Source organism: Carya illinoinensis, chromosome 2 (genome assembly GCF_018687715.1).
Source record: "Carya illinoinensis cultivar Pawnee chromosome 2, C.illinoinensisPawnee_v1, whole genome shotgun sequence".
Taxonomy (NCBI): Eukaryota; Viridiplantae; Streptophyta; class Magnoliopsida; order Fagales; family Juglandaceae; genus Carya; species Carya illinoinensis.
The window spans coordinates 23075438-23097534 of record NC_056753.1 but is presented as its reverse complement, the minus strand read 5'-3'; the positions used below and the strand labels follow the sequence as shown (position 1 = coordinate 23097534).

The window sequence follows — 22097 nt, the reverse complement described above, 5'->3', positions numbered from 1 at the left end:
AGTCATTTAATGCGAAAACAAAGACTTGGAGCTAGCAAGCTTAATTGACTTGTCATTCAGCAATGGCGGGCGACGCGTCCATCCTTTATCCTTTTAATGAATTTTCATAATGACTTTTTTTTTTTATTCTTTTAACACTTTGCAGTTTTATATAAACAAAAATTCTACTCTCAAATGATTTTTTTTTATTTTATTTAAATGATGTTAAATAGCGAATTTTAAGCATTTATTTTAAATAAAATAATTTTTTATATAAAATTCAATAGTTTATAAAATTAAAATATCCCAAGAATATATATATATATATATATATATAAAAGAAGCCTCCTACGTTCTCTCTCTCTGTCGGTGGGGCTTATTTTAATTGGCCGGACGATAGATGGGGTGAAATATATATGATTTTATTATAATTAATTAAAGAATAATAATCTTATATACCCATGAATTTTTGTATGTCTAACGTGGGTGCATGTTTCTCCACCGAAAAATAATAATAATCGCAACCATTTGCACGTACAATTTTTTTTAATTAGCAAATGCTAAAGAAATTTTTATAAAATAATTATAAAGATCAATTCTACGTATAGTTTTCATTTTAGAGACTATAATGCAGACATAAGTAATTTTATCTTTATAATTTTTTAAAATTATTAAAATACCCTTCTTAAAATGATATTTTTTCTCCTTTAATAAAAGGTCTGCACACACAGTTCCTACTTGAAGGCTGTAAATAAAATTTGTCAATTATAAAAATATCGATCACTGTTTTATAAAAATACTGTCGTTTAATACATAGTTATAAATATAAAAAAAAAAAAAAGTTGTAAAAATAGTTCTATATCTATCATTATTCTTCTTCAATATTTCACACCATCATTCCTAATATTTTTGTTAAAAAATAAAAGTATTGACCTGATCTAGAGCAAACCAAGAAGCCAACAACTCAAAGCATGTTACAAAACCTTTGGAATTATATTTAACTTTTTTTTTCTTTTTCTTTTTTCCTTTTTTAGAAGAAGAATACCACTCCATTTGTAATGTTTGCAACAACGAATGGATACAAAGAAGGAGTCCATCTAGAATAATGCTCTTCTCTTGGAGTTTTTAATGCATCATTTGCAAGACAATGAGCAATACAATTAAACTTTCTAGAAAGAAAATTTACAAACAAATGTTGAAACTGTTGCAACATCAATCTAATATCAGAAACCATCATTCCCACTTGACTCCGCTAATCTACAGTTTCATTGATATCATTGACGACCTTTTCTGCATCTCCCTACAGCATTATTCGAGATAAACCCACCTATTGAGCAAAAATAACAGCCTTGAGAGCAGCATAGGCCTCAGCAAGATAAATATCAGGGAACATATCACATTGAGATCTCAGAGAAACCACTACTTTCCCATTCCAATCACGTACTATAACTCCTATGCCAACTTGACAACTGATTCTGTCAACTGCATCATTCCAATTTGCTTTAAAAGATATTAATAGGAGGTAACTTCCACTGGGATTCAGGCAACCTTTGAATGCCTCTATCTATATTCTCTGTCTAGTTAGTAGATATAAATTCAGTGGACATCTTGACTTGGTCAGGTTTTGTCAAACAAATTAGAAAATTAGTAACGTAATTATTGGCTTACTTTCAAGATCAATTGACTTCGAAAGATTGAGGAGTAGTTGGAATTAAGAAGCTTTTCTTTGGGGCGATGATCACCAATAATCTTTGGTGAATGGGCTATAAGTCCATCGCTTATTTTGACATTGAAACAATATTGAGCATGTTCGCAGAATTTTTGGTACTTGTAATACCAGTGGAATCTTTCAAACATAAAGTTTAGGGAGTTTTTTTTTTTTTTTTAATTTTTATAAAAAGTTTACTTTTTTTTCTTCTAAATTTGTGTGAAAGTAGTAAGGTTTATTGTTAGAGAAGTGCTACATTTATAAAGAGATTTCACAAAAGTAAATCTATAAACTATATAGTTTTATATGATACGTTAGATCTATTTTACAGAAAAAGTAGTTTATAATTTAACACATATCAAACCGTATCAGTTTGTAAGTTTTAGTTTTGTATGATATCTTTATGGTCAAAACATTTATCTTATCATTGCCAATTGGCAAGTATTGAAATAGAGACCTGATTCTTGACGTATCTGATAAAGCTTAGTCTCAAGTTGGAACTGCAACGAAACATCATGAGTGCAGTTGTATCATTGATCAAGAAAATCCCAAACAGCTTTAGTATTACCAAGCTTGAGAAGTAGGCTATAGATGGATGGAACAGAAGTATTGATAAACCAAAATAATATTTTATAATGATTATTGTGCCAATCTTCAAGCCGGCATGCAAAAATATCAACTCTCCTTGTCTTGTTGCTTGGGTGTAGGAATATTACCAGAAACATAACGCCACAATTTTCATTCTCTAAGAAAAACTTCTATATTTTGGACCCACATATTATAATCAAAGCCATCTAAAATATTATCAATAGGGCGAACAATGGTATCAAGGTTGGAAGAAGTGTGAGACATACTACTGGAGGAATTTTATTTTTTCCACTGTCATCATTCAATAGTCAACGCCCTTGGTCAACAATCAACTAGGTTGGTCCATGTGGGCCTGGGACTGGGCTGTGATTGGACCGGGCTGAAATATATAAGCAAAAAAAAAAATTCTTACTTGAAACAAGCTGGGGCTGGACAGGCTGGGTTGCAGGAGTGATGTGTGGTGCATGTGGCGAGTGGGGGTGACGATCAGAATGTTGGAGAGCGCATGGGGGCGTGTGCAGTAGTGAAACGGGAAGCGTTTGACACGAAAATGCAGATAAAATTCTCATGAATCCTTCTATGATCTGAGTTGATGAAAATCTGAGTGAAAACCAAACGTAAATTTGTGATAAGGCTACTGTCAAGTGCAGAGAATGCTAATTGCCGATGTTGAAGAGAGAAACACCAAAGGAACGGCTTGTACAGACAAAAAAAAAAAAAAAAACAATCAAAATGGTGGCTCTAATGCCATTTTGAAACAAAGAGAATTCTGGAGAATCATATTTGTGTTTATTTCTATGTGTATCAAACTATACAAAAGGAGGCTAATATATAGTTGAATATGGCCAAAGTAAACAAGGAAATACAACTAATAAGAAAGATTCCAACCTCACATAATTAAAGAAAATTAAAGATATGATATAATATTCTAGATATATTCTAAGATACAAATATATACACTAACAGCAAGCATAATCTATATTTGTTTCGAAAATCAATTGAAGTAAATGGTGTCATTCATACAAACGTTCTTCACTATTGTTTAAGCAATCATATTTTTACAAAGCAAGAAGCTAAAGGACCAATGTCGAAACTTTGTACATGAACATATTTATAATAATACTTAATAAGAGATTTTATAGATGCATTATTCAAATGGATCTGTGTAGGGATGAAAATAAAAATCGATAAACCGATGAACAGGCCCGAATTGGTTGATTCGGTTCAGTCCAGTACTTGTTTCATCTTTTGAAAAAACTACTGGAATCGGTTCCAGTTTTCCTTTTTTCTAGCACAGGACCGAACCGGATTGGACTGGTTCGTGTGTATATATATTTATTTATTCTTTATATTATATACAATATTTTTTAATATGATTTTTTCTATTATATTATATAATTATATATAAAATAATTTTATATTATATGCTAAATTGGTAATTAATATAAGACTAAATTTTAAAATCCTATTACTCATAATAATCAATAACATAAAATTAATATAACATCTGGTATAATATAAAATTAATGTTATAAACCTTAATATAACATTAAAAAATTTAATTTTATAACATAAAATTATAATATTAAACATGAACATTTGTTTAATTATATGTTATTAATATAAATTATATAAAAAAATGATAAATACATTTTATGACATAATAAATTATAATATATATTCTTTTTCGTAAATACATTTCTATACATTTGATAATATACACTCACATAAAAAGTATATGTAACCATCATATAATATATTATCACTAGCATATATGTAACTACTAGCTTATTAATTATTATCACTAGCATATATTATCAAATATATAAATAAGTTAGATAATAATGAATTAGTAGTTAAATAGCTATTAGTAATAGTATATCACTATTAGTAATCCGCTATATATAAATAACTATATAAATGGAGATAACTATATTATAGTATTAGTATATAGTATTTGTAGCAAATTTTTTTATAGCAAATTTTTTACATGACAGTATTTTTTTATGGCAGATGATTAAAACAGGAAAATTGGACCGAATTGGACCAAAACATGTAAAATTGGAAGTACCGATTTAGGTGTGTAATCAGTATGGTATCGGTTCTTCAAAACTCAAAATTGGTGTATATCGGTTCGGTTCTAAAATTGTTCAAAATCGAACTCGTTACACCCCTAAATCTATGCCATACTCAAGCTTTTATTCTATAAAGGACATCTCATAGAAAAACCGATAAACTCAAATCCATGATCTACATCCACCCCATCTTTCCCAAAAACCAAATGAACCATAGCAATTATAATTGCAAGTGTTGAAAAGATGAGCACGAGAGGGTAGCAAGTAGCAACCACTACTTAGGAGTGCAAGGAATTCCGAAGAAGAAGAATGATCATAGGCCTGCTTTCATTGTAATCTCACCAAGGAGACAATTCACTTAAGTTTGGGCCTTTTGGCCCAAAATATAAAATGGATATTGGGGCCTCAGAGAATGCAGCACAATGTGGGCTTGGGTTTTGGATCTGTGACATTCTATCCTTCCCTGATCTAAACCCCCGACAGTCTTTTACTTTCCCAAGTAAGAAGATTCCTATATGAAAGGGGATGGATACGGCACCCAAATCACCAAAAACACCCAAACACACAACACCACACTTTCTGGACTCTTCTCATTTTCCTGCAAACGCCTGTTTCGTTTTGGTTTTCCTTTCCATTTCATTTTCTTTGCCATCAAGAAGCCACCGCACCCACGAGCCCTCCCCACACCAAATTCACCTTGTGTTTTTGCGCATATATATTTATATTTTTTTATATTTATGCAATTAAAAAATATACTGGTAATAATAAATAAACCCTAGCGTATTCTTCTGCTGTGTAACGCTCGCACCCCCTTCTCTCCCTCTCTCCCTCTCTCTCTATCGCTAACTGTACGAAGCCGTAGCGTTTTCTGTTGCCCGCCGACAATGTCAGCCTCCGGAGGAGTCTCGATCGCTCGCAGCCGCGGTGAGAACCGGTTCTATAACCCGCCGCACGTGCGACAAAGGCAACAGCAGCAGCAGCAACTGCAAGGGCAAGAGAAGCATCAGAGGTCCACTTCGGTGTCCAGGGCCGGTTCTTCTTCGGTGGAGTCTGAGAAGAGGACCGCCTCGGATGAGTGCGCGTCGCTTTCTTCGACGAAGTCCGATTGTTCAATTTCGGGGTCGGGTCTAGGAGCGAGCGACTCCGCGACGAATTTGGATCGGTTCTTGGAACACACTACTCCGGTGGTGCCGGCTCAGTATTTCCCTAAGGTGATTTTTCACTTTAAAAAAGGGGTCGGAATTTAGGGTTTCTAAACCCTAATTTATCTTCTTTTCTTGCTGGGTTTTTGTGTCTCTATTTTTTGAGAGAGTTTGGGAAATGTGATCAATACGGCGTTTAAATTTTGATTTTTCTTTATTTCTTCCTGATGTTTTCTGTGGAAATTTATACTTATTAAGCTCTGAATGGTGAAACTTAATCAAAACCCTTTTCTTTCGTTTGCCTTCGTTTATCCTTGTCCTTTAGAAACCCGACATTGTATGAAAATCCAACTCAATTGAGCCTAATTTAAATATGGAAGTTGGGATATCTGATTCGTAGGGTTGGAATTAATGTTCTTTTTTCGATAAGTTGAAAGAAAAAATGATAAGTGATCGATCTACTAGTGGAGTGCTTTATCTTTTCGACAAGTAATATAACCTTAAATCTTACAACTGCTTCTGATAAATGGAATTCTTTTGGGGTAATATTAGAGGAGCATGAGAGGGTGGAGAAATCCTTTGCCAGAGTCGCATCCATACTTTTTGCTCGGGGATCTGTGGGAGTCTTTCAAGGAGTGGAGCGCATACGGAGCAGGTGTTCCTCTTCTGTTGAATGGAAGTGACTCTGTCATTCAATATTATGTGCCATACTTATCTGGAATTCAGCTGTATATAGACCCAACAAAGCCCTCTCCAAGGCTAAGGTGAGGAGTTCTAACTCGGGTTCTATTATGAACTTCAACTTCAATTGAATCGTATTCGTTTAAATGAATATTTTAATGAATTTAGGGATCCTCAATTTTATGATACAAAGCTTATTACATGCTGGTATCTTAGATATCCACATACGCATGTTATGCAACGTCCTTGTGGATCTCGGGTGCTTCTTGTATTTTTTTTTTTATTTTACTTCTGTTATTTAGGTTGTGAGGGGCTTGATCTAAATGCTTTTGTGTGGAAGAATCTTCAATGATAATTGAAATGAACAAAAAGTGCTGATGGAGACATCTAAATAAAAATAGTACTATAAACAAAACTTTTATTAACTATCAAAAAGAATAAAAAAAGTATTAGTAAACGTCATCAAAAAGGATTTTGGGTTTTGTTGTACTTGATTTTGGGTGGCATACTAGTATGATCTCTTGAGGCCATTTCATCAGACTCATTTCTCGCCAATAACATTCTTGTGGTTGATAAGTTATAAGCTCTGAGAATACTTGTGTGTGTGCACACACTTCTTTTTATCTGCTATTGGTATAATTTACCCGTTGCCCTCTAATTCAAGTTTTCAATCTGTGAGGCTCTCTCTTTTGCTTTCTGACAAGGTATTGACGTCATTCCTGGCTCATTTTGTGCAAGGCATGGGTTTTGCCTCTATGTTGCACATATACCTGTTGTCTCTGCCGTTGTTCCATTAGGTTTTTCATCTCTGAACTGGAATGTAGTGCTTTTTGTTGTAACTTGTCAAAATAAAAATGTCATGCTTTTTGTTGTATGGTACAAAAGCTATTTCCAGTGCTCTGCTGTTTTATAATTTAAGTTCTATCAAGCTGAACAACTATGAATCAAGTAGTTAATCCTATATGGTATTTGCAGAGGCAGTAGATTTTCCCCACGCTTTTGTTGGCAAGTAAGTTAAGCTTGTTAGCCTCAAAGATCAGATAAACATTTGTTTATGAAAGGTCACGATTAAAAAGGATTGCAACCATGCTTGATATGTGGTGTTGCTTGACCCCGAGAGCAAAGGTTACACACAAATTTGATTACAAGGAAATGTAGTGCGAAATCCTTACAGACTTATAAACGCGGAAGAAAGCATAACCATGCGACATTAGAAGATGTCGTTTTTGTGTCCTGTTTTATCATCGTTATCATTAATCCTCATTTTGATTAGCAAGGTAGGTCACAGTGATTAATCTGCAGATATTGGGGGCATTTATGCTTTGGGTGCGTGTGTATAGTGATTTAGGACACTTTTCAGGAATTCAAGTTTGGGTTTGAAGATGATCCATCTTCTATAAACTAGATGTGCAAATTTGACCTATTGTTTTCATTGAAGAATAGACCAATTGTCAGAGAGAAACTTGGTGGTGTTGAAGCTTTGGGTGCTGTTTTTTCCACATTTACCACTTTCAGTTTTAGCTTAGTGGTTGTCTCCTGTAAATTATAAACTATCTTTATACTTTTATTTGGCAATACATTACACTTCACCTAATGATCTATTTATTGGTAGGTGCACTATTTCATTTGACCTTCTACTCATCTCTATCATATGACAGGAGACCTGGTGAGGAGAGTGACATGTCATCCAGAGAGTCAAGTAGTGACAGCAACAGTGACTATGGAGCAGAAAGAGGAGCCAGTAGTGTTGTTCATGGGCCTTGGAGTCAGCAGCACATTACAGAAGCAAATATTCGGGGTTTGAAAAGACTTTCAGTGAGAAATAAAAGCTCATCAAGTGATGAAAGCGAGAATGGAAACCCTTCAGGTCAACTTGTGTTTGAATACTTGGAGCATGATCCACCATTTGGTCGTGAGCCTTTGGCTGATAAGGCAAGTCCATTATCTTCTTAAGAATCTAGATTTTTTTTTTTCAATGACTTTTCTTTATTGTAACATACATCAACCATTTTTTAATCCAACAGATTTCAGTTCTTGCAACTCGGTTTCCAGAGCTGAGGACATACAAGAGCTCTGATCTATCACCTTCAAGTTGGATTTCTGTGTCATGGTATGTCTTTCATGGCGTGATAATATTGTGATTCACTTGGCAAAAAGTTATATTGTTATAATTCTGGTTTGATGCAAGTTTCTTATTTGCTAATAATGTGAATTTTTTTTTATGAAGGTATCCAATATATAGGATTCCCACAGGTCCAACACTCCAGAATGTGGATACCTGCTTCTTGACCTTTCATTCTTTGTCTACACCCTTCAACGGTCTCTCTCTCTCTCTCTCTCTCTCTCTCTCTCTCTCTCTCTCTCTCTCTCTCTCTCTCTCTCTCTCTCTCTCTCTCTCTCTCTCTCTCTCTCGTGCACATAGCTAAACAAAATTTTAATGTCCCATGTATTTTTTATTAAAGTTTAGCATCCCAATTGATTAACACTTATTCCATCATTCAATAGATCAAATCTTTACTGCCCTTGACCTGCAGACGTCCCAATTTATACCGGGTTAGTCTTAAATCCCATGGGATTAAAAGGGGAGCTTGTGTTAGGATATGGGTATCACAAGGGACCACACCTTCTCAACGTCCTTAAGTTTGGCTTGCACTTCCCCCCTTTCTGCTCTGGCACCCTTGCATCAGCACGTGGCCAAAAGAAAAACTTTCAAAATTGATAGAATCATTCATTGTCTTATGTTTTCTTTCTCATTACTTACATAACATCGACATATTTATAACATTGTTATATTCATATCATAAGCATATCAATATCAAATCGTAGAGGTGAGGACATTAAAACATATGCTAACCTCACTTTCATAACGTGTAATATAGTAGCTGCATCGAAAGGGGATTACAAGGAAGACTTAACATTACAATGTGTACCTTTGAAATTCTTTTGTAAACATAACCTTTTGCTTTGAAGAGAAGGGTATTGTCATATTACATGTCTTGCTTCCTTATTCTTGCAAAGTCAACACTTCGTATCTGATTTTACTCGTTTACTTTTAATGCCCGGGTTTTTCTAAATATGCTTTGTAACTCTGTTCATGGATGGTCTGATTACATGCCCAAGTTTGACTTGCTTCCAATGTTTCATGCAATACAGTTTGTGTGTAGGCTCTTTAGGGCGCTAAACTCAAGTCCACATAGGTATAAACTCGTATGGTTAAGTCTCTAAAGAGGTCACTTTGGTTTACTGATTTGAGCCTAGGGACTTGCTGCCGCTAAATAGTGTAAGCCATAAGATGCATGTGGTGGAATTTTTTCAGCATGCACTTGGGTTTAGGCGATCCTAAGGGCCCTTCAATAGGGTCACTTGCGTGCACTATTCTTAGGGTTTAAGTCTACTGATAAGAGCTGGAAGCTCCAAAGGTGGACTATAGTGACTCCAATCATTCTTTTATCACATAATAGCAATATACATCAAATTAAAGTTTAAAGGAAGTCATTGCCTAAAGAGTCTTGCACTAGGAGAGGAATTAGGTGACAGCATATGTCCAAACCTAAAGGATTCCCAAGAATCCTGAAGGATTGCCTCCATCCAAATGTACCGTTAGTGTTTTCTTGGGCTGCGTTGAGGATGACGAAAATATGGGGTTTTAGACCTATTATGGAACTCGCCTTAAAAAACAAAAGGTCAAATCCTAACTTCTCCAGGAAATCTTCCAGCAAGTTTCATAAATTAATACTAGATTTTAGGGTTTCCTAGCTACAAAATAGGTGGCAATTTTATTTAGAAGGAAATCCTTGTTCAACCAGGATTTCTAAGCTTTCTTGAACTCTTTTTGAGTAATCTAGGCCTTAATAACCTTTTTCAATGTCGTCTGTAACGCCCATAAAAATTGACCTTTGAAAATCAGAACATATATCCATATATCAAACTTACTAAATTAAGAAAATTTCTTAATTACACCTTAATGAAGTTTGGGAGTGACTTGTACTGTATTTGTTCATGAATATGAGTCTGTTGTGAATCCTTTCTTTGCCTGTTTGTGCTAATCTAATCATCGTGTTGTTTGGGCAGTTACTGGCTCTGATGGCCTACATTTTTGTGGTCCAAGGCCGAAGGAGATACGCAGTGCTGACTTGTCTGTCAAGCTCTCCTTGCCCATATTCGGGCTTGCTTACTACAAGTTCAAAGCTTCTGATTGGAGTCCGGAAGGAGTTTATGAATCTCAGAAAGCCAATTCTCTATTGCGGGCTGCCGACAACTGGGTGAGGCTATTAAAAGTCAACCATCCGGATTACAGTTTCTTCGTCTCCCACAACTCAAACTGGAGGTGAGAGGAATCACCTAATAATGCGTGTCCAATCTGATGCAAATTCAACCTTGCAATCACACGAAATTAAGGCAAGCCAGTGGTTGAAGTTTTGATTGTTGATTTGATATGGAAATGTATTCAGATACTAGTATTGCATCAGATACGGCTTTTGCTTTATCTATCTAGTCAAAAAATATGCCGAATAATACTTTGGTTATATGGGTTGTGTGGAAGACTTAGTAGGCAGAGTGGACGATGTTGATGATATGATCCTTAAAGAAGTGGCTGACCCGTATGTACGGGTGGGGGGGACTGTCTTATGATGGATACCACTACTACACGTGACTACTTTTTCTAGGTAATTCTGACGTTTTGAGTGGCTGCTTTTGTCTAGTCGTGGGAAATTAATTGGCGTTAGGATATGTGTTAATGGCTTGAAAGTGCCAGATGGCTACTGACTACTCTAGTGTTCCAGATGATGATGAAAAAGTTTAGTTTTTTTGGGCTTTTTTTAACTCGTCTGTATGTAGGGGCTTGGTTTCACGCAATAACTTTTACAAACGGTTCCCAGGATTTAAGCTGCTTCTTCTACAGACATCAATGTTATGGTAATGTGCGAGTTTCAGCTTTGTTTTGTTTTATGGTTTCGTTTCTGATTTCTCAAAGCAATGAAAGGTATGGCTAGTGGCCTCTTCTACTCTTTGCCGTAGTTGGATCCCAGAGACAGCATATATGTCCCCAAGGAGTTCGACATACATTGATTACAATTCGTGGGTTATTGTCACTTGAGTTAACCTGATGAGTGTAGTGCTGTATTCGAGCCGGTCTTGGGCGAGTTTTAGCTCGGCTCTTTAATACGTTAACGGGCCTGGGCTGAACTTAATTAAGTCGAGTCAATAATTCTAGCTGAGCTGGACTCGAGTTAAGCTGAGCTTCTCTCAACGTTCGAGCTGGCTTCGAGCTCAACTTGAACCCGGCTCAAGAGAGATTGCAGTAACAGATCTCTCAAATTGTCGATGGTGCAAGGTTGTGTCTTCAACTAATAATAGCATATTTGATATGTACTAACATAATATAACAGTATCTAGAAACTTACAATCAAAATAAAAATGGAATCTCCTAGAAAATTTGAAGATGCATACACAAATATTAATTACATATATAATCAAATGATGATATAATTTGTAAAAGCAAAACTTGAAAAGGCTCTCTCCATTTCAGCAGCCATACTTGATTACATACATTGATACACTATTAAGAAATTATGATATCTTTTAGTCCCTTGCATGATTTAACCCAAGGTCTTTTAACTTTATCTTTAAATGGTGAGGAAATAAAAACTTACCAAGTTACATCCAAAATAAAAATAAAAAATAAAAAAAATGAAACTCTTAAAAATTTTAAAGACACAAATATTAATTACATGTAAAATCAAATCAACATGTTAAGAAAGTTAGCATAGAGGCACCAAAATAAATTATTGTCAATAAATACCAAAATAAATGAGACACCAAACCTCAAAGGCACCCCTATAAATACCAATTCAAATCAAAAGACACCACTTTTAAGCCTTCCTCATCTACATTGTCTTCTGAGTATCCTTCTAAGCATACGCTAATGCAAACCAAACTTCTAAGGCTCCCCAATAAATACCAACTACCAAGTCATCAAATGTAACTGCAGGCTGCACACATTAGAAATATATTCAGATAATTTTTAATCTCTTGCATAGTTACTCAAGCACTTTTAACAGTAATTTTGTCTAGAAATGTTGATAATAATGCAAAAATTTAATTTTATCTTGAACAAAATACGTTTTTTTCATAATAGTGATTTTTTTCAATTGCAATAACAAACCTCTCAGATTGTCCGTTCATAAAATGAGGTGCAAGGTTCCTTGTCTTCAACTAGTAATGGCATATGTGATATGTAATAACACAATATAATAATCTCCAAATCAAATACAAACTTACAACCAACTAGAAAATCAGAAGATGCATACAAATTTCAGCCACTATACTTGCAGTTAAGTCCACCTCAGCAACTTTACTTGGATTCACTAATTTGTAAACGCCAAACTTCAAAGGCTTTCCAGTTAAGTCCGCTTCAGCAACTATACCTGCACAAGCTAATACACACTAAAAAAAAAAAAAAAAAAAGGAAAAAGAAAAAAAAGCAAGATATTTTTTAGTCCCTTGCATGGTGTCTCAAAAATGGAACATTCTTCTATTGACAAAAAAGAAAAGTAGCTAGTACTTCTGTTATATAAGATAATAAACCAGCAACTTAAAATTTAAAAATAAATGTAATACTGACTGTTATAGTTGATGATCTTTTAAATCTATATAATGCTCTAACCTAATCAGATCTATATAACAACATCTTGTACTGTTTTAGTTGACAATGAAGCTTGATGAGGATCAATAATTCTACTATCGGCACTAAAAGTTGATTCTAAATTAACAATGGTAATTGGTGTTGGCAATATATCTCGAACCAATATGAGAAAGTTTGAAACTTAAGAGTATTTGCTTTCCACCATTCAAAGGCATTGAAACTTACATCTGAATCCTCTTCATAGAAATATATATATTCTCTTATAAATAAATATCCAATTCTGATTTCATCAGTTACATTATATCAACAATTATAACAAAAGACTTAAACAATGTTTGACCGCTCTACATGTTTCTCCCTACAACGAACAAACATTCGAGCATTTTCCTGCTCTCTTTGTACTATAAGAGTTTAATTGTATTCTTTAACAAACTTATCATATAATTCATGCAACACTATAGAGACATTGTCAACATTCTTAGAAGCTTCTGGCTCTTGATAAATTAAAGGAAAATAAAATTGGATCAATGCCAGCTTGAACTGAGGGTCTAACATTGCAACAATTATCATCAATAAATCACCTCTCTCCAATGTTTTCCAAACTTAGAATTCATTTTTCTTACCATTGATTTCATTTACTCATCCTCATTTCTAGATCTCTTATTTAAGATGTCTTATATTTCCCATAAAAAAAAATATGTTTGATCTTGGGTAATCATTTCTAGATATAATATTGGTTACCTCTTTGAAAATCACAAATAGTTGATATACATTTTCAACTTTCTTTTATTCTTCAGTACTTGAAACCCATTCAAAACTTTGATCCCTATCACCATATATGAAAAACACCTCTTTGAATTGAAATGTAGCATCCAACATTAAATATATATTGTTCCATCTAGTAGGCACATCTAAAATCAATTTCTTTGACGATAATTTTAATTGTTTTACAATTTCACTAAATTATTTTAACTTACTCTGTGATGCTACCAAATATTTTATACCATCCGTCACATTATCAACAATCTCCCTGATCTCTTAAGTCCATACTGCACAAGCAAATTAGTTATATATATATATATATACAACAACATACATGAAACAATTTTCCTCCAATAGAAAATATTTTCTTCAATCTAAAATCATCTTTCAAGATCTTAATGGTAACATCATTAGAACTTGCATTGTCTACAGTAATTGAATTAATTTTATTCTCAATTTTTCAATCTTGAGAACACTTTTGTAAAGCACCAACAATAAGTAGCCCACTATGTAGAGGTGGTACGTTACAAAAGTTCAGCACACATCTCTGAAGATGCCAATCAATATCTATAAAATACATATTACTATCGTATATGAAAGTTTTTTACAAGAAGTCTACATGTTAGTCGTGAGATGAACTTTGTTAACACATTTAAGCAAACCTTTTAACTTCATATGTTCTGTCTATAAGTTCTTATGCATTCCTTCTTTGTAATAGCCCTAGACATGTCCCCCCAATATGGAGTGTTTGCACTCATAAACTTATGAAACATGACATGCCCATAAACTTATTATGATCGTAGGTAAAATTTGACACAGTAAACGCATCATTTGGCTCCTTAGACTTAACTGCTAAAACCTTCTACTTATTCTTAAAGGCTATGTATGACAAACAAGTTAATAAGTGCTTACATGGTGTAGTGGTAGAACTCGATCAATTTGCTTTGAACAAGATTTTTCACCATTTGCATTGACGCTATTTAGTTGGGCCCTCATTAGTAACAATATCAAGAGCCTTAGTATTTGCAATGTCTCCATCATCATCAAACATAGGCTCTACTAGGCTAATCCTAATAAAGTCATCATTTTCATACTCCCCCAGATCAAGTTTGTTCAAACCACCATCCACTTGCTAACATAAATAATTTGTAAACTAAATAAAAAAGAAAAAGAAAAACTAATTAGCCAATAAAATAATGTAAACAGAATTCAGTTTACAGTTAATAATGCAGCATAAAAAAAATAGATGTTAATAAACAATGCTATTAATCATAGCAAAAAACTATTCTCAAAACAAGAATTCAAATTCCATAAACTATATGCAAGAACATAAACATAGTTACATAAACAAAATGCTCAACTAAAAAATGTTAAACTCAACACAAGACCACAAATATAACTGACTTGATTGAATCAAAACAAAGCTCCTCTACGTATCGGGACTTATCAACAACCACATATATTAAAAATAAAGTGAGTGCCTAACTTTTGGCCAAAATGCATGTATTCAGGTATAATAGAAGCACCACAGATTCACACTAACAACTATTAAATGCTCAACAAAATTAAAAGCTTCAATAGAACTAGATGATTACAACTACAAATCTCCCATATCAACAATATACTTACGAAACGGTGTATAAAGATATAAATGGAGCCTATTTTAGTATCATTTAGTTTAATTTCAACAAAATCCTTCCATACAATAGAAGTCTTCTTTCTCTTTTCCTTTAATATGCCAATGTTTGCACTTTAGTTAAGCCATCATTAGTAATAGTAACATGAACCTCAATATTTATAGTGTCTCTATCATCATCCGATATGGTCTCTGCTAAGCTAATCCCAATAGTCTTCATTTTTATACTCCACCGAATCAAGTTTGTTCAAACCATCATCTATTTGCTAACATAAATAATTTGTAAACTAAATAACAGATAATAAAAGAAAAAACTAACATAAACGAAAACTAATCAACCAATAAAATACTGTAAATAGAAATTAGTTTATAGTTAATTTAGCATACAAAAATATAAATGGAAAATCAAGGAGTAGGATTAAGAACAACTCGTGGGGCTATGGACTGGAAATCTCGAACGAAGCACATATTCAAGGCTATTCTTTCTTCAAATGGCTAGGTTGGCTTTGACCTCTTCAGTAGTGATGATATGTCCCAAATAATCAATCACCCCCATGCCAAATTTACATTTAGTTAACTTAGCAAACAATTGATATTGCTGTAAAATTTCCAACACGTTTCTTAAATGTAATAAATGCTCCAACAATGTTATGTTGTACAATAGGATATCATTAAAAAATAAATAAATAAATAACCAAGCACAAAATTCCTTAAGAAAGGTGTAAAAACCTTGTTCATTAATCCTTCAAAAGGTCGAAGGGGCATTGGTAAGACCAAAGGACAAGAAACTCTACATGTAGACACCCATTTCAACTTCAACACCTAAACACTTCAGCATTCTACTTGTTCGTCGAACTTCAACCCAATTAAGGTTGTTAACAAAAAGTTCCCTTCACTTAGAGCATTGATACCAAAATAGTCAGATCTAAAAATAAAGAAACCTTTTAACTGTTAGAGATAAAAGTAGCTTACATTGGATTACCCAGTTTCAAATTCTTTAGCTTTTAGCTACGATAAATGTAAAGTTATAATCAAATATGATAGTTACTGTACAAGGAACAAATTATTATTTAATTATTTTTCTATAACTCTCCCTCTCTCCTCTAAATATTTTCAGAACGTTTGGTAGAATAAAATATGGTTGGATTAGAAAATGAAGTACATATAATTGAAAAATATAATTTTTTAACCCATAATTTAATTAGAATATGATTACTAATTAATATATAATAGGTAGAATAGTAAAACATGATAAATTAAAGAAATTAATAATTAAAAAAAATTAAATATTTTTGTAATTATTAATTACTCATTACTATATAATGAATAAATGGATGATTCAATGTGGAGATTTAATGTGAATAGCCAAAGTAAAATTTATCTTATATTCTTTTATTGTTATATAATGAAAAATAGATATTCCAATGTGAAGACTAATATAAATGGAATATTTAAAATCTAAATTCATCTTACATTCATCAAAAGTATTCTTTATATATGTATAATTCATTAACAATACTCTTACTAGGTAAACAAACAAACAGAATAATATAATGACAGGGGGGATAGGGGGAAGATGAAAATTTAACCGACCAGATCAAGCCTGGTAGCACCGCAAGGAAGTGGAGGGGCAAGTGGCCCACAAATTGGAGTCAATTATCTCGAATGTGGAATCAATTGCAAGTGAGGTCAAGAATATATGGTATCAAATAAATACAGACAAATTGGTAGTTCTTCAACAAGAAAATAGTGGACTTTGAATGTCACAGTAAACAACTTTGCTAGAAATCCCAGAAAAGGGTGGAAAAAAAAATGGGTAGAACTAAAGGAGCGTGTAAGCAATGAAAGAGGAAACAGAGAGTAAACAAGAGAGTGCGTATCTCTACTCCTGACCTTTCTTTTGGCCTTTGTGATTTTCATAAAGTTCTATTCAGAGACAATGAAAGCCAAATATGCATTCCAAATATGCATACTAGTGCAAATGTATTTTTATTTTTAAATTTTTTTTTAAATATCCTTAAACATTAAGAGAAAGTAAAAATAATGCAAATTTATTAATAGATACTTCCTTAACTATGAATGAAAAAAATTAAAATATATGAGTGATGAGCACATTTAATAAGTACATTTGAGTGTCATATTATCAATTATACACACAGGCTAAATGTTATAATATTTATTTAAAAAATATAAACCTATGATTGATCTACAATTATTTTGTAACTCTATTTATGGGTATAATCGGTTGAGCTTGATTTGATTTTGGATATATTTTAGAACCGAATCAACCTAAGTCGGCTTTAGTATTCTAAGTACCAATACAAACAGGTTCATTTAGGAAATCGAAACTTTCAGTTTTTTCGTTTTATGTCCGGTTCGATTCAGTTTACGGTTTTACAACTATGATACAGTTTTTTATTTTTTTATTAAGCTAGTTGGTGTTTTTGACCCAAATGAAAAGATTATACAAAAGATATGTAAAAATATTCATATAAAAATGTATTTACTGTTGACATATATATATGTCAAATGTGTATTCTTATGCTTATATCATATTATATATGTAAGTATGTAACTTAATATATATATATATATATATATATATATATGAATACATAATAATATATTAATAACTTAATATTATTATTCATTTTTAAGAGTAAGTTATATCATGGAAATATAAATAATAAGATTAAGATTTCATATTATATTAATTTATCAACTCATTTCTGTCTAAATAAATTTTCAAAATTACATAAAAATTAAGATTGAACCAATTCTAAGAATTGAAACCGACCAAACCGGTTCAGGTCAGTTTTTTTCTTACACCCTTAACTCTATTTAAAATGAAGGGTAATAATGTAAAATTGATTTTTTTTTTTAATGAATTGACACAATTACTTTGCAAAATATTGAGTTGTCAGATAATTATAAAAAAAGTTATAGATGTATCATTATCCTATTTATTTCTCTTGGATTTTAGTTGGAAGGCTATCATTATTCTTTTTCAAGTCATTAACTCATCATCATTACTATCACTTTTATTTGATTATCCTATAGAGCATTGTAATTAATGCATTTATAATTATTACGTTAAAGCTAGACAATATCTATTTTTTATCCTCATCACCTTCTAGGGATACATGGCAATAACTCCTTCTAATTATCCCCTTCTATATAAACCTAGTAAAACCATCCAAGTAAAATGTAGCAAAGGAGATGGCTTCAAGGGTTGACATCCTGTTAGTTTTTTTGGTTTGCTTTCTCTTGCTCAGCCACGGTGAGGCTGAATCAACATCTGAGTTATCAAGAAAGCTGGAAGAATTACAATTTGAGCAGCAACTTACAAATCTAAAGAAGTCTGCAATCAAAAGCATTCATGTGAGATTTCTAACTTCTATTGATCCTTTCACTAGGTCCTCTTTTTTCTTAGGAGTTCTTTTTATTGCATACTATCTCTTCCTCGATAGAAGCATGCATGTGTTTGTTTTGTTAACAACTTGGTGATATTTAAGAATATTTTTATTCTTAAGTGACAATTTTATTTCAAAGATAAATTTTGAAATTTGAATCTAACAAATCAAATCTTATCGTTTAAGTTATGTGAATGGTGTACTCTACACATCGACTTGTGATCTGATTTTACGTTTACAGGAAGGCAAAGACATATACGACTGTATTGATTTCTACAAACAGCCTGGCTTTAATCACCCTTTTTGGAAGAATACTACACTTGAGGTTTGCAAAAGTTCTTAGTATTTTACTATCCCAACTCATACTATTGAAGATTTGTGCAATTATTCTAACTCATTAAAATTTCTTAACAGATGAAGCATAGATTATTTATAGAAGTAATGAAAACCAAAGTGAATTTACCATTAGGTATTGGTCTAAAAGATGGGGGTTGTCCTTATGGAACAGTTCCGATTATGAGAATAGATGAAGATGATTTGGCAAGAGCCAAAATGAATTCAAAGATATATCTATCAAATACAAATGAAGAACCTGGACATCATGTGAGTATTCCTTTTATATTTTTTAACCTCTCATTGTGTTAGTGGTGAAAGTGAGTTAATAGCTCCATCTATATCTCTTCTAGTATGCAATACTTCGAACAAAACCTGATCCAACTAGGAAGATCAATGGAATTCAAGCATCCTTTGATGCTGTCAACACCAAAGGAGTTGATGGATCCCAATATAGTTCATTTCGTATGATGCTTTCAAATGGCCCTGACAGCATAAAAACAGGATTGACGGTAATTCTACTATGAATTTGAAATTGCAAACTTGTCATAGTTGTGAACATTATTATATATCCCAACGGGCCTAAAAACTCGGGATGATTTCATTTTAGGTAAACCCAGCACTATTTAAAGACAACAAAACTCGCCTATTTACACATGTTGTGGTAAGTTTATACTATATTTTGCCTAATATATATTTCTAACACATATTACTTTCAAGATAAATTCAAATATTTTTTTTAATTAATATAAATACTTTATTCCATCATTTTATACTCTAATAGATGGATGGAAGAACACAATGCTTTAATCAGCAATGCCCGGCATATATACAACTCAATTCTCAAATACCTTTAGGTTGGCCAGTCGATAATACTTCAACTATCGGGGGAGACCAATATGCCGTTAAATTGCAAGTCATTAAGGTAAATAAAGTTTCATATATGCAACATTTGTATTAGTTTACCTAGTAAAATAATAATAATAATAATGCTAGATACATTTTAGAATGTATAAGTTTCATGCACTTTTTTTGAAAAAAAGTTGAGTCTATGATTTAAAAATAATTTTTTAATGTAAATCTACTTTTTTTAAAGAAAGTGCGTGAGCCGTGTACACTCTAAGACTGTATATATCATTTTTTTTTTTTAAAAAGGCATCAATGTATATATATTTTCCTTCTATTTTTAGCTAATTCTAAACTTTCCTTTAATTTTTCTTTTTTTGCTAGGAATATATAAGTACAGGGCCAAATTCAAAACAATTTGTATGGACATTACGATTTGAACTAGAGAATACCATACTTGGTTTTTGGCCAACAACAATATTTAGTAGATTAAGTGAGTTTGGTAATCAAGTTGATTGGGGGGGAGAGGTTTATAGTCCATTGGACCTGCCAAGTCCTGCCATGGGTACTGGTATTCCTCCTCGCAAGAACAAAGTGGACACAGCCTATTCAACATTTAGTTGGTTTGTTGCAGTTTCATACCAAGACTCGCAATCTATAATATTCGAGAGTCCAAGCAATACAGAGGTGTATGAATCTGATCCAGAAGCATATAACATTGTGGATGTTGGAAACGTTGATAAGTTTTATGGATATTTGATTGTATATGATGGCCCTGGTGGAATTATAAAGAGCCATTGAATATTGCTTTGATGTTTCTCGTAATTCTCATTTCCATTTTGTGTGATTATCTTCTTCTTTTTACTCTTTATGTGTGATTGCAGTGAGTTACTGATAACTGCTTTCTCGTACAATAAAGGTAGCCTCCAATTACTAGATGAGTACGATGGAACCAACAATTACCAATTTGCATATATATATACAAACTATCTTAACTATTTTTCCTCCCTCAGTTTCTAATGATTTTAGTTTTCTCTTTTGATTTCTTGCAATTAAATTGTAATTTATACTTATGGTGATGGTTGACTAAAAACATTATTGTCTAAATTTTTAATTTTTTTAATTTTTATCATTAATGGTCATGACTAATGCTTTCCTTGAACAAATTTGCTAAAGAAAAGCATTACTTCCATCTAGCTATCAACATATCTCTAGATGGATTGTCCAATTCATATTAGATCTCTCTATCTCAGCCTCTCAAACCCTCTCACTCTAGACTCTCAACCTCTCTCTCTAAACTCTCTCACTTGCCTTCACCATTGTTTAAACCCATCTTCTCTCCATCTTTGTAAGTATCTCAAGACTTGAAATTGAAATCCTTTTTTTATTTTTTGCAATGGACTATAGAGGATGAGATTGTTTCAATGGAGGATGAGGTTGTACTTTGGATGCTGTGGGGTTTGATCGATGTTTGGGTTTGAAGTTTGGATCTTGTAGTTTTGATTCTTTGAACGTATGCATGTAGTTCGGTGGACTAATTTAGAGTTTCAATCCCAAACCTTAAAATTGAAAATCTTTTGGAGTTCAAAATAGAAGAGTAAGGGACCAGATAATTTCACTAGTAGTGGATGTCATCGAACGATATTCAGCTTCGGTTGAAAAACGACAAACAGTGGATTGTTTCTTGGTCTTCCAAGAAACCAAAGAGTCCCCAACAAAAATACAATAAACACTTATAGAATAATAGTTGTTAGGGCAAGAAGCCCAATTTGAATCTACAAAGGCTTTAAGGGATAAAGAATTAGCAACTGGAAATAAGAGACCATGACTAGGAGTACTCTTAATATATTGAAAAATTCTATAAGCTATTGTGAGATGAGGTTATCTTGGTTAAGCTATGTACTGACTAAGCCTATGCACAGAGTAAGACAAATTTGGGTGTGTCAATGTAAGGTAAAGAAGTCTCCTAACAAGTTTATGATAAATAGTAGAATCATGGAGTAAATCTCATTCTTCTTTACTTAACTTGATATTCTGTTTCATTGGAAAAGAGGTTGGTTTAGAGGCGAGAAAACTAGCATCTTGAAGAATTTCTAAAGAATATTTTCTTTGGCATAAAGAAATTCTTGCAGGAGATTTAGCCACTTCCAATCTAAAAAAGTATTTGAGCTGACCAAGGTCCTTAAGCATGAACTTATAATCAAGCAAAGACTTCAAGTGCTCCACAGATTTCAAATCATTACTAACTATTAGAGTATCATCAACATAAACAAGAATTGCAATAAAAG

The 22097-nt window shown here is 32.8% G+C and overlaps 2 protein-coding genes across 2 annotated transcripts; both read left to right on the top strand.

Moving 5' to 3' along the window:
* The first annotated feature begins 4872 nt into the window (after nucleotides 1-4872).
* LOC122300387 lies at nucleotides 4873-11111 on the top strand. Its single transcript, XM_043110996.1, has 6 exons — nucleotides 4873-5561; nucleotides 6045-6256; nucleotides 7832-8105; nucleotides 8198-8283; nucleotides 8401-8492; nucleotides 10245-11111. Exons 1-6 carry the CDS (start codon nucleotides 5235-5237, stop codon nucleotides 10502-10504), a joined length of 1251 nt encoding a protein of 416 aa, XP_042966930.1. The 5' UTR covers nucleotides 4873-5234; the 3' UTR covers nucleotides 10505-11111.
* Nucleotides 11112-18404: 7293 nt separating this feature from the next.
* On the top strand, nucleotides 18405-20622 carry LOC122294645. The gene is made up of 7 exons (XM_043103549.1): nucleotides 18405-18598; nucleotides 18872-18955; nucleotides 19045-19233; nucleotides 19317-19475; nucleotides 19574-19627; nucleotides 19748-19888; nucleotides 20194-20622. The coding sequence occupies exons 1-7, from the start codon at nucleotides 18437-18439 to the stop codon at nucleotides 20608-20610; spliced, it is 1206 nt and encodes a 401-aa protein (XP_042959483.1). The 5' UTR covers nucleotides 18405-18436; the 3' UTR covers nucleotides 20611-20622.
* Nucleotides 20623-22097: the final 1475 nt, after the last annotated feature.

Excerpts from the sequence above, each read along its gene's own strand:
- LOC122300387 (XM_043110996.1), top strand. The coding sequence starts at position 5,235 with ATGTCAGCCTCCGGAGGAGTCTCGATCGCTCGCAGCCGCGGTGAGAAC. Across the intron at positions 5,562-6,044 it reads CGGCTCAGTATTTCCCTAAG|AGGAGCATGAGAGGGTGGAG; the intron begins GTGATTTTTCAC and ends GGGTAATATTAG. Across the intron at positions 8,106-8,197 it reads GTGAGCCTTTGGCTGATAAG|ATTTCAGTTCTTGCAACTCG; the intron begins GCAAGTCCATTA and ends TTAATCCAACAG.
- LOC122294645 (XM_043103549.1), top strand. The coding sequence starts at position 18,437 with ATGGCTTCAAGGGTTGACATCCTGTTAGTTTTTTTGGTTTGCTTTCTC. Across the intron at positions 18,599-18,871 it reads CTGCAATCAAAAGCATTCAT|GAAGGCAAAGACATATACGA; the intron begins GTGAGATTTCTA and ends TTACGTTTACAG. Across the intron at positions 19,889-20,193 it reads TTAAATTGCAAGTCATTAAG|GAATATATAAGTACAGGGCC; the intron begins GTAAATAAAGTT and ends TTTTTTTGCTAG.